Below are 12,528 nucleotides of genomic sequence, written 5' to 3' on the forward strand. Positions count from 1 at the left end.
TGTCAGTAATTAAAAAAGAAATTATTTCGTATTACTGATGAAAGCAGTTGTCAGTGGCTTATAAAGGTTTTTGCGCAGCAGGAATACTGACAAAAGATGAAAAAAATTAGTAACAGGAAGAGAGTGCATACACCAATTTTTCGGGGTAGCACGAGCCCACCCAACGGTCACGAAACAAGTGAAACAAGCGGGATTCGACCCCTCACCCTACGGGGTCAGTTCTTTTGACCGACGCTCTTTCCAACTGAGCTACGGAGACGGCTGAGAGAGATGCCTCAGGAAGCCCGTTTAAAAAAGATTTACCCCAAGAAGTTGCCGAAATCAGTCCGAAAGAGCCCCGGAGGCCACGGGCAGTCCCGCACCTTGTCCGCAGCCATGCCGGACTGTCCCAAATTCAGTCCGTCGCGTCTCCGGGTCACCCCGTGATCAGCTCGGCCCTGGGAACATTTTACATTAAGATTTATAAAGGGTATATACTTTAAAGTTATCATAGCAAAATATTAGATGCATTCTCCATCTTTAAACCGAATAACGAATAGGGTATTTCAATGGGGCGCTGGCCGGAACTAAGAAGAACAAAAGCGGATACAGAGAGCGGTGGTGGGGACGGGCGCGCGGAGGAGCGGAGGGCGGGCGGGGAGGCTCCCCTCCACCCGCCGCTCATCCGCGCGCCCGCCCCCACCACCGCTCTCTGTATCCGTTTTTGTTCTTCTTAGTTCCGGCCAGCGCCCCATTGAAATGCCCTATTATTTGCACTATTTTGTACATGGGGCACGGGAGTTCAATCTGACTTATAAAACTGCTTATAAATTCATGTACGAAATATTGGATAATTTTGAAAAAACTGTACAGAAGAACGCAAAATTTTTTTAATTAACTTTTACGTGCGCATAGACATACGCGTAGTTACGCGTAACTATGTGTCAAATCGGACAAAATAATTTAATGTGCATAACACACCTCCCTCGGTAACTTCCTTTCATTGCATGCCCAGTGGCCTCCGGGGCTCTTTCGGACTGATTTCGGCAACTTCTTAGGGTAAATATTTTTTTAAACGAGTAGATATGCACTATGAAGACGTAAAAAGTAAAATGCCATTGAAACGTGCAATTTCAACTTTAAAAAAATGCCAAAAATGTCAAAGGAAAGAGAAGACATGGGAGGGGAGGTTTTGAAAACGGACTGAAGGAGTGGATTTTCAGAAAGGAATTCTACATGCTAGAAGAATTTTTATCAGGAAATTGGGAGCTGGAGAACCTACGAAAATTACTTATGCTTCAACCTCTGCCCGTCTTGATCTATTGATTTATTGATGACTAAAGCAATGAAGGAGAAAATCGGGGGGAATCGGAGAGAATGTGACTCCAGTCATTTATGACGTTGGCTTAAAAAAACAAGCAGGCCCGCCCTTCCACCAAACGAAGTTGCCAGCTCCGCTTCGCTCCGCCGGCAACTCCGTTCGGCAGGGGCCGGGCCTGCTTGGCTTGCCGGCAGCGATGGTCGGGCCTGCAGCCCGACCATTTCCGTCTCACTCTTTGCTGAGGGACATAAGCGGATGATGTAGCGGGCCTTCGGCCCGCTTAAACCCGTCGTCTTTGAGTTTGCCCTAAAGACTCGAGAAAGGGATGTAACGGTGAAGCACCGCGACTACAACCCACCCTTCTGCTTAGAAAACGTTTTTTTGAGGGTGGGGGGAGAGTTTCCTTTCTAATTTGCGGTTTTAGGCCCTTTTCTACAACTTATTGTTCACTAGGGCAATTTTTTTGACTATTTTCGTCAAAGAAGACCCTCTTGCGCCTACGGTTAGAGATAGAGCGAAACGGGCGAAATTTTCGCCCAAGAGCCTCTACTCTGTCGAGTTACCCCTTAAGACTACATTAAAAAAATACTTGTTGGTAGAAGTTTTGAACCTTGAATACTTCCATTCACACCCTGAGGGGTGGTTGCCAGGATTTGCCGTAGGCGTTTCGTTCTCTAGAAGTGGACCTTAAGATACCCTGAAAATTTTAAGTCTCTAGCACATCTTCTTCTAGTGGAACAGACAGGCACACAGACAGACAGGCAGACAGACACACACGAGGTCGTTTGCATAAGCCCGCTGGATAGCTTTTTCAAAGCAGAAGGGCGGGCTAAAAAACGTTTTCTAAGCAGAAGTGTGGGTTGTAGTCGCGGTGCTTCACCGTTACATCCCTTTCTCGAGTCTTTGGGGCAAACTCAAAGACGACGGGTTTAGCAGGCCGAAGGCCCGCTACATCATTCGATCATGTTCTTCAGCAAATCGCGTGACAGAAATGGTCGGGCGGAAGGGCGGGCCTACTTGTTAAAGTAAGTAGCAATTTTGTTGATCGTCGCAGACCAATCCGTTGCAGCAAAGTCGTGCACACCAAACAGGCCAGTTGGCCGTGAAGATGGGAATGTTCCTGTGTGCGTTCAGCACAACGGCAAAATTGGCGTGCATCTATGTTTCTTAATACACTTTAAAATCCCAAATCGATGCGGCCTGTAGTTTTTATGTAGTGACGGTTCTTGCAAACCCTTACATTTCACAAGTCTGCTCCCTTAAACCGGCTACCGGACCACCGGACCGTCGGCGGCCCGGGGGTAATGTGGACCACCCTCTTACTGCTGCTGTTTGAGGTGCACTGGAGCACAAGGAGCCGAATCAATAGCTTATCGTTCATCGTGGTCACGGCCGCCACTAACAAAGCGCATCAGTACCGACAAGAAGGTGGTCCACATCACCCCCCGCTGGTCCAAATTAGCCTGTTTTAAGGCATATCTGAATCAATTTAAGAGATGAAGAGCGAAGTTCTGTGAGAATTTCGGAAAGAGGGCAAAAGTGAATCTGCACGTAATCCGAACAACATTTTCAGAATGTGCATACGTACCGGGTTCCACGGACATGTAACAGGACTAACGTTTTTACTGTTACTCAGACTACGCTCTAAGGCTTGCACGGTTCTTGGTGCTAAATTATGTAGAGTGCTACACAACCTTTGAAATTTCATGATAAAAGCGTTTTCTTTCCACCCACCGCCAGAGCTCCACGATCCAAACTCTAGTCGCATCTGTAAACGCAGAATATGTGTTTATTACAACAAAAGGTGATTAGAAAACAATGCGACACCTTGGAATAAAAGTCACGCAGTTCTACCGCTGGATCCGAGATGCACGCAGTTCAGCCGCTTGATTGACGTCATTTTTGTTTGTAGTTTGCGAGTAAGTCGTTGTTTTACAATAGAGTCGTTATCAGCATTTTGCTAAATTACAATACCTGTCGCTAACAAACTTAACCCCCAAAACGTCGTAAAATTACAACTAAATTTTCAACAGTGGAGGGATAGGAACTGCGTGGGTGGATCTCGGATCAAGCGGCTAAACTGCGTGGATCTCGGATCCAGCGGTTGCACTGCGTGCCTTTCATTCCAAGGTTTCGAATCGTCATACAAGCTTACAAGCATACACGCAAGATTGTACGAAGGTAACTACGAGGAATTTTGGTGGGTTCAACGTCAAGTATTCACGTTACATCCCCGTGGATTCGACTTTTTTTCGACGAATTTTTTTTTCCTCAGATTCAAGTGGAGTCGAGTGGAGTTGAACTCGGAAAATTTAAATAAGTAGTCTTGTAGCCTAAAAACTAACCATTACCCTGGGGCAAACGCTGCTAGAAAAGGAACGTCAACTAGCGATCCATTTCTAAAGCAAGAACTCAGTCGGTGCCCCTACGAGCTCCCTGGCGTATAGGGCGTTGAGCGTTGTACGCTAGAAACAATCTGCGAAATGTAGCATCGGATTTTATTTTACGTCCCAGGAATGGAAAATCGGAATTATATTAATCGAAACGGTGCGATACTTCATAGCTTCGTTCCATCTCAACTATTCGAAGAAACAAAACGAAAAGCAACAGAACCAGGGTAAACCTTCCTAACATGGATCAGTCACCAATCATGGATCATTCCTCAGGTAGACAACTATGTATGCAACGAAATTTGTCTGTGACAATTTTTTTGTTTGGTCGCCCCCCTGCTCGCCGAAAAACAGTCTGCACAAAAGACCTCGTCAAAGCGCGCTAAAAGACAAGGTGACACACATGGCTCTACTTGTTTCCCATTTGCAAGAAAACTAACCGGTGGAATTACTTGGTTACTCGATGAGAAGACGTTTTAAGATGTACCCTTTAAGATTCTGAAGATTTTGATCCTTTACCGTGTGTCTTTGAAAAATGCGGGTGGGGGTAAAAACGTAGAATTATTTGAACCCTCCTCAAATAACTTCTTTAATTTGCGCCTCAAAATCAGTCATTAAGAAATCGTTTATGCGCGATGCCACTTTGCGCACGGCAAAATAAGACAAAAGTGAAGGGATTGATGCAAAAAAGCATCACAAATTTCAGATAGGAAAATTTTTACAAGCGTTTACATCTTCCATTGCACCTTACGAGAGGTCCGGGTAGGCAACCTGGGGCACATATTTGGTCCCTTTCCACTCTTAGCGCCCTTAGGATCCCGTGACTGAGCAAGAAAATACAAAAACTTCATAAACGTATGTTTTAATTTTACAGAACCGGTTCCAAGCAACATTTCTACCACGAATCGGGGTGTCTATAACACGTGGTGAGTGAGGATTCATAGAAAATAATCGAAATTCTAGTCAGATGAAATGCTACTCTTCCAGACCCAATATCCGCCCCGAAAACGCAAATGAGCGGGAGCAAGTTGTAATTCCGTGTGCAGAACACTGCTAGAAAAATTTCCAGGATTTCACGGAGGATCACTCGTGAAAAATGTTGCCGAAGTCCTTTGGGATTTCTCAAAGGACTCCTTAGATTTCAAGTGACGAGTTTAGCTTCGTAACACATACACGACTAAAAAATCGCTTCCTTCAACTGCTGTTTCACGACATGAAAATTAAGAATTGAGTCCGGTGGGAATTTCTATGGGTGGTTAAGAGTGAATCTTCGCGGAATCTGAGAAAGTTTTAATAGTGAACAGACAGAGGAACAAACACGTTGGTATGAGAAACTATTCATTTCGTCGACAGACGAGCTTACAAAATGTATCCAAACAAGCCTAAGATTTGATCCATGGCTGGGTCAGCATCCAAACATGGATCACAGCCCCTAAATGGGGGAAGGGGTTGTTTTAGGATAAAACAAAAAAAAGTTGCCTACCCCTAATACTGTTGTGTATCACATATGTGAAGGAGAATACTCCAGCTCGGTGATCCATGTTAGGGTACCCCCCTCCAAACATGTATCCAAATTCGCGGTCGTGGGAATTCCCTGTAGCTCGTAAAGTATTGGAGCAAGAAACTTAATTCCCTCGGGATATTTTCCTAAAAGGTTCAAACCGCAGCGAAGCGGAGCTGGCAACTCCGTTTGGTAAAAGGGCGGGCCTGCTTGTTTTTCCGTGAACGATCCTTAAATAAATGCCCGACTTCGAAACATCCGCCTCCAGAGCTCAGCGAAAAGCGGATCGGGCTTTGTTGAGCTTTGCGCGAATAGATCGGACTGTTTTCTTAGGACGCGTTGGCATGTCACACTCTCTTGAACTGTTAAAATTAAGTCTTATTCCGTAGTAAAGGTATTTGTGTGGCCCAGTAATTGATCTCTCGTCAGTGTAATATGTCATTTTATCAGTGTCACTGATACGCTTTGCATCCTGTAAAATTTGAATCTTTCGGCATACAAACTTTAGTCAGATGACAGCGAATTGTCCAATGAGGGAAACTAATGTATGGTAGTAGTATGGCTAATAAACATATAGTAAAGAAGCGTAGGTGCAGAGAGTAGTACCATTTACAAATTACTTACGGACGAGCTATCATCAAGACGTTCAATGATTGTGTAGTTGGCAAATGCAAACATGTCGTTGTGGTTATGACGGTTTCTGACTAATCGAATCTTCACGGGGAAAAAGGGGTCGACCAACCCTTGAGGACACTCGCCCACTTGATCAATAAAAACATCATACGGCCCCTGCAAAAATAAACAAGGAATCGAAGTATTTTTAGATTGCAATATAACAATTTTCTTTTGTAGCACCCTTTCCCTTTCTGATGTGGGTCGTCCGGGGCAGGGCTCCGTACTAGAGTTTCGGGGTTGGAAATATTTCCTGGAAAAATTGGAAGTGTTTCCGAAATATTAGGGAAATATTTCCGAAAGGGTCCGAACGAGGGGTGGATAACTCCCTAGCCAAGTGTACATTTCCAATTCTGCCCAATTCAAACTAATTTAGACCAATTCAATTTAATTCAACACAATTCAGAAATACTTTAACTGAATTCAAAAATAGTTCAACTAATCCAGTCCAATTTAAGACAATTATAACTCAAATTAATTCAATTTAAGTCAATTTAATTCAATTCACGCTAATTCAGTAAAATAAAATCACAATAATTCAAACTAGTTCAAAAACATTTTAACCATTTCAGTCCAAATCAGTCCAAATTGAATGCATTCAATTCAGGCCAATTTAAATTCAATCCTTGAAATTTGTACACTCAATTCAGAAGTTATCCACCCCTCGGGTCAGAAATATTGGAAATATTATTGATTGAAGGCATTGTACATCAGGACGCCCGTACAACACAGATTGTCTTCCAAAAGGATCCTGTGTCTCACAGCCGCTTTCCATGGGTGGGTCTACATAATCCAAATAAACCTGTTCTACGGATTTTATTTTATTTTTTGCTATTTTCTTGGTTGAATTCTTACCGCTATCGGTTCGGACAGCGACCAGGTTTGAATCGTCAACATAATTAGGAGCACACGCAAAGCCATTGGTGTTTCTGTAGAGTATAGTGACGTTCTGTTGAATTATTCGCGAATAAGGCCTCAATCCGATCCTGAACGGTACACCCTGCAACAGTTTGGAAGAATAAAATTTGGTTTGGTTTGACCTTTGTCACAGGCTGGAGATTTTTGTCTGGCTTCCGTTCGCACATTGCATGCTAATGTCAGAAACAGTTAAAAACAAAATAACCAATCACACGGGGAAGCCGCATTTCAAGTCACGCCACGAAACAGCCTGAAGCGTAAAAGGTTGGGCCCTCGTGAGCGTAAGATAACGTGAATGAGATAACTGGAAAAACAAGCGTGCGATACTATATCTTTGCAGGGGTGTTTAACCTGTAAAAGGGAAGTTTAATTGCAAAATTTCTAGCAAATGATATTTATATGCTATTGTCTACACCCAGAAGGATCGTTTCTCGTTTCAAGTAAATTTACCCTTGTTTGAAGTGCACGCTGACACAAGATCAAATTTACTATCGAAACAAGCTTATTTTCTCTTTCGAGAGAAAAATCCTATTCCAAAGACAATATTGCCTTCTTTCAATGGTGAATTTTATTCTATGTCAGCAGCTTCTACTTGATTCAATAACCCATTTTTCTGGGTGTTTATGGGTAATTCTCAGCAAACGAGCCATTAAGAAGTTCATAATATATTTATTTTTCTTGTAAAAGTTTGGTTGGTGTTTTGGTCGCAATGCTTTTTTGTTTTCAACCCTTGATAAGGTTTGTAACAAGCAGGCCTGCCCTTCCGCCAAACGAAGTTGTCAGCTTCGCTTCGCTGCGCCGGCAACTCCGTTCGGCAGGGGCCGGGCCTGCTTTGCTTGGCCTGCCGGCGGCGATGGTCGGGCCTTCGGCCTGACCATTTCTGTCACGCGATTTGCTGTAGAACATAACCAAATGATGTAATGGGCCTTCGGCCCGCAAAGCCCGTCGTCCTTAAAATTTGCCCCGTAGACACGAGAAAGGGATGTAACGGTGAAACACCGCGACTACAACCCACACTCTAAATGTCAAGGGACAATTTTGTCCGTAGATTTGCAACGATTTCGTGCACATCCAGAAAGGATGCAATTTTGTTCCTAAAACTAGACAAATTGTGTGAAGTTTCACAATTAAGGGAACAAAATTGCCTCCTTTCTGGATGTGCACGAAATCGTTGCAAATCTACGGACAAAATTGTCCCTTGACATTTAGAGTGCACCCTTCTGCTTAGAAACGTTTTTTGGGGTGGGGGGAGGGAGTTTCTTACCTCTTTGCGGTTCTGGGCCTTCTTTTACATTTAAGTGTTCACTACAGCAATTTTTAACTTATTTTCGTCAAACAAGACCCTCTAGCGCTGAAACGGTTAGAGATAGAGCCAAACGGACGAAATTTTTGCCCGGTGGGCTCTACTTTGACAAGTTACCCCTTAGGAGACCATTCAATATTTTCGGAAATTAATAAATTTATTTTTGGGCCACTTTTGTAAGAGAAACTCCCTCTAGCGCCCAACCGGTAGAAGATAGAGCAAAACGGACGAAATTTTCGCCCGAAGGGCTCTACTTTTGCAAGTTACCCCTTAGGAGGCCATCTGATATTTTTTCAAATTAATATGTTTATTTTTGGGCCACTTTCGTGATAGAAACTCCATCTAGCGCCTAAACGGTGAGAGATAGAGCACTCTACTTCGACGAGTTACCCCTTAGGAGCTCATAACAAAATATTTTTTTCTGACTTTTTTAACCTATCCCCTTTTCTTTGATACCCCCTTTCAGCCCCTTAGGGTTGGTTGCCAGGATTTGCCTTAGGCTTTTCGTTTTCTAGGAGTGAACCTTAAGATACCCTGAAAATTTGAAGTCTCTAGCACATCTCCTTCTAGTGGAACAGACAGACAGACAGACAGACAGACAGACAGACAGACAGACAGACAGACACACACGAAGTCGTTTGCATAAGCCCGCTGGATAGCTTTTTCAAAGCAGAAGGGTGGGCTAAAAACTAGTTATAGTTTAAAACACGTATTTCTAGTACAACGTTTAAATAAAGACCTAATGTGGTCACGTTCAATCAATGAAAACTCAGGTTTTGCGTCTTGTACCTTGTAGTTGGTATTGTGTTAGCTCCTCTTGTATGATGTACTCATGTTATACATCCAGTCATCCCAGTTTTACGCTTTTAGTGTGACTAGATCATAGCATTTGGGAACTTGTTTTTCTGCGTCGACACTGCTCCACGGATGCCAAATCACACATATCACAGTTCTAAATTTGCTACATATTTTCATATTAGGTCATTACAACCCGTTACCGGTACCTATAAGTTATTAAACCAATGCCAGACCTGAAAATGAGGACACGGAGTTCACATGTCGGAAAGTACTAATTTAGACATTTTGAACCAGTGTTGGAGATGCGACGACTTGCTTAACCATTAGAGAAGCAGCACATCCTACTTTTCATAAAAAGAGGGATTTGATATGACGCAATCATGCCTATGTGAAGGTGACACGGTGTTAACACTACAAAAGCCATCCAAAAGCCAACCATTTTCGAACTTGAAGACATTATTTTTTCATGAAGGCCGGAAAGAAACTCTGCCGATTGCTTCGGGGAAATTTATTATCCCCATAGATAAGTACTGTGAGCGTCAAGTGATTACACTGCCTCTGCCTATTTCGACGACCACTTCAGACACATCGAACATATGGATTCCATTACTTTTCGAAAAAGTGATTGAGTGGTCGTCTCCCGACAAAATATAGTGGAGTATTTTCTGATCGACATGTATTGCTAGCTACCCCTTCACATACCACTCCAGAAATCCAAGGCACCTGGGACAGAAATTGAGCTTATACTGTCAGAAAATTGATAAACTCCGATGATGAAAATTATTTAGACGAAACGGACCTGGCCCGGTATTAAACTCTTTCGACAAAGTTGTGAAGGACCGCGGAACGTAAATGGCCCGTTCGCTGAGATGAACCCTGGCGTTTTCGAGATAAAGGTTGGGCCGATAGGTGAGACGCTTTAGACGGGGTCGCTACCACCTCAGTTCGGCGACGGAGCAGGTTAAACTGGGGGGTAGTTTTAAAACGGTTTGCCAGTTTATCGAGTCTGGGAGCGGAACGCCTGGGCCGACCGACACAAAACTTTGAGGGAAGCTTCTTTGGACAGAATGGATGGACGCTAGTTTTGCCGTTGGCGCCGGTACGTGCAGTGACCAGGAACATGCCCATCCTCGCCTCCAACTTGACGATGCAGTCCTTTTCTGTTTGCAAGATTGTGCTGAAATCGATAGGTCTGTGCCTTTTTTTATTCTACTTAAGGGTATTATCGGTCTGAATGTGTTATCGAAGGACAAATCAACTTTTTAAACTCAATTTTATGTTTAGCGGTCGTTTTGGGCTAACAACTGCTGTTCCAACAATTTTTTATTTTCCTACAGGTAACCCGTCAAATTGCAACCCTCTCATTGTGGCGGATATTTCGTCCACGTTGTTCTATCTTTAGCCGTTTTCGGGAATAACTAGGACTTAGGAGAAGCAGTTTGTTAAGAGTAGTCCTACAACAAAATGTTATTAAACAAAAGTTGTAGAAAAATTTAAGCTCTTTGGTTTTTGTTTTATTTTTAAACGGACCCGTTTCTGCCAGACAGTTGGGGCGCGGAGGGGAGGGCGTCATGGTTCAACACCACCTGTTGAGCAGCTCCACACCCGGGTGATTCTCAGAATACGGGCCGTTTAGATTCCGTGGCCCTTCACAACTATGTGATATGGTTTGAAAAGGTTTTTGTACCATCTAGATACTCGAAAGCACTAGTACGACCTAGTGCAACACTAAAAACCTAAGAATACTGCAACAGTAGGTGACTAGAGCACTTTAAATGGTCAAAATGTGAACTCCAGTAAGTTCCTAATGTCTGAGTTCATGCGGACTTTGCCAAATTCCGGACAATTTTAAGGGAATAGTCGTCTAAGGCACATTGCATTTCTGGAGTGACATATCCAGGGAACGCAAGGAATGAATTTCGATGTGGAAATATTTTTCTATATTTCGTCAGGAGACGACCAAAGTCGTTCTCACTAACTTTTTCAAAAAGTAACGGAGTTCAAAATGTTTGCACTGACGTCAAACTGGGCAGAGGTAGAGTAACAATTCTACGCCCACAGTACTACTCTGTAGGGACTATTAATATTCCCCGAAGCAATCAGCAGAGCTCCTACTTCGTCATCGTCAAAAACTGTCTTCAAATTCGAAAGTTGGCTGGTACGCTTTTGCAGTGTGAATACCGTGTCGCCTCCAGACAGGCACGATTGCGTCATATCAAATCCCCCTTTCGATGAAAAGGAAGGTTTTGATGTGCTGCTTCTTTTGTGGCTAAGTGGATCCTTGCATCTGCAACCCCGGATTAGTAATGCTTCAATTAGTACCTTCTGACTTGTGAACTCCGTATCCCCTTTTGTAGGTCTGACCTTTGTTTAAAAACTTTTAGTTAGAGGTAACGCGTTGTAATGACTTAATGAGAAAATATGTAGTTCTAGTCATACTAAAACGCATAAAATGGGGATGACTGGATGTAAAATATGAGTACGACACACTAGTGGAGCAAACAAAAGACTTATTAAAAGGTGCGGGAGGCAATATTTGAGTTTTATCATTGATTGAACGTGACCACAATATTGTCTTTTAACGTTGTACTAGAAGTACGTGATTTGAACTATCGCCACTTTACACTATCTTATTTCAAGGTAAATAAGACCATTGCGACCCAAAAACCTAGCAAATTCGACAAAAAAAAAAAAAAAAAAATTAGGAACTCCTAAATGGCCCGTATTCTGAGAATCACCCACCCCGCACGCGCTGTCCAGCGCTCATGCCAATAAGTGTGTTCAATTATAAAAGTAATGATTAATAGGCTAATTCAAAAAAATATCAAGCAAAAAGACACATCAAGAACAAGAACAATGCAGCGAGCAGGCACGAAATGCCTACATGGCGTCCAAAAGCAGATTGTTGAGTCTGTTTTTTTCAGCCGCTGCCAAAAGCCCAAGTGATTCCTGCACATTTCCCCCATGAAACGTGGCGGTAGTGCCTAAACGGCTTAAGATGGAGCAAAACAGACCATTTATGGGGGGGGCAAAGGATCGCAATTTGACAACGTACTTGCAAGAGAGTTGTACAACAGAATCTCACGTAAGCCCAAAATGGCACCTAATTATAATATTGACCGAAAAAATTTGATGTGTGCTTCGGTGACACATTTAGACCTCAATTTTTCCAAAGTAGGGCAAAAAACTGTAATATACACTTGGCGGTTCCCCTGTCAGTTGGAAATGTGGTTTTGTCGATGTAGTATGAGGCTTCCTCTGACCAAATATGAATCGTAATGAAACAACTTGTGTACACTACTCACTTTGTCCATGTATACGTGGTGACCACCATGAAGAGCCGGCTCAGCCCCGTGGGTGCCAAGGGCACACTATCGAACTTCCTATCAGAAAAAAAGGAATGTCGTGTTCAGCCACGCTACCACGTTGGTTAACACCCACAGAAGGCTGATAACATCTGATAAAAGGAGAGGTAGAGGCCTGATCAATGCATTACAAAAAAAACAAAAAAAACTATTTCTTGTTTGAAGTACATTTATAGGGATGTGCACCGCCATTACACTATCGCATAATGTTTCACATCCCTTCATAATAAATTTTAAGTATCGGTGTTTTGGGTACGTTTAGGCCCGTCTGTGCCGGTCTG

At 43.1% G+C, this 12,528-nt stretch overlaps 1 protein-coding gene across 6 annotated transcripts in view; it reads right to left on the minus strand.

Moving 5' to 3' along the window:
• The window catches only part of LOC113217220 (uncharacterized), a 22,456-nt gene extending 10,172 nt beyond the window's left edge, over positions 1 to 12,284 (minus strand). Inside the window, exons 1-4 of one of the 6 annotated variants that reach the window (XM_052272177.1) lie at positions 12,188 to 12,284; positions 6,719 to 6,863; positions 5,816 to 5,980; positions 2,889 to 3,068 (exon numbers count right to left, since the gene is read on the minus strand). In XM_052272177.1, coding sequence (XP_052128137.1) covers positions 2,889 to 3,068; positions 5,816 to 5,980; positions 6,719 to 6,784 — 411 coding nt within the window. In that variant the 5' untranslated portion in view covers positions 6,785 to 6,863; positions 12,188 to 12,284. Of the gene's footprint in view, positions 1 to 2,888; positions 3,069 to 5,815; positions 5,981 to 6,718; positions 6,864 to 8,873; positions 9,056 to 9,821; positions 10,040 to 11,937 lie in introns of those variants that run through there. The other 5 variants (XM_026437043.2, XM_052272178.1, XM_052272176.1 and 2 more) reach the window with 5 other exon arrangements.
• Positions 12,285 to 12,528: the final 244 nt, after the last annotated feature.

This window comes from Frankliniella occidentalis, unplaced genomic scaffold, assembly GCF_000697945.3.
Source record: "Frankliniella occidentalis isolate FOCC.00 unplaced genomic scaffold, Focc_3.1 Scaffold193, whole genome shotgun sequence".
Lineage (NCBI taxonomy): Eukaryota > Metazoa > Arthropoda > Insecta > Thysanoptera > Thripidae > Frankliniella > Frankliniella occidentalis.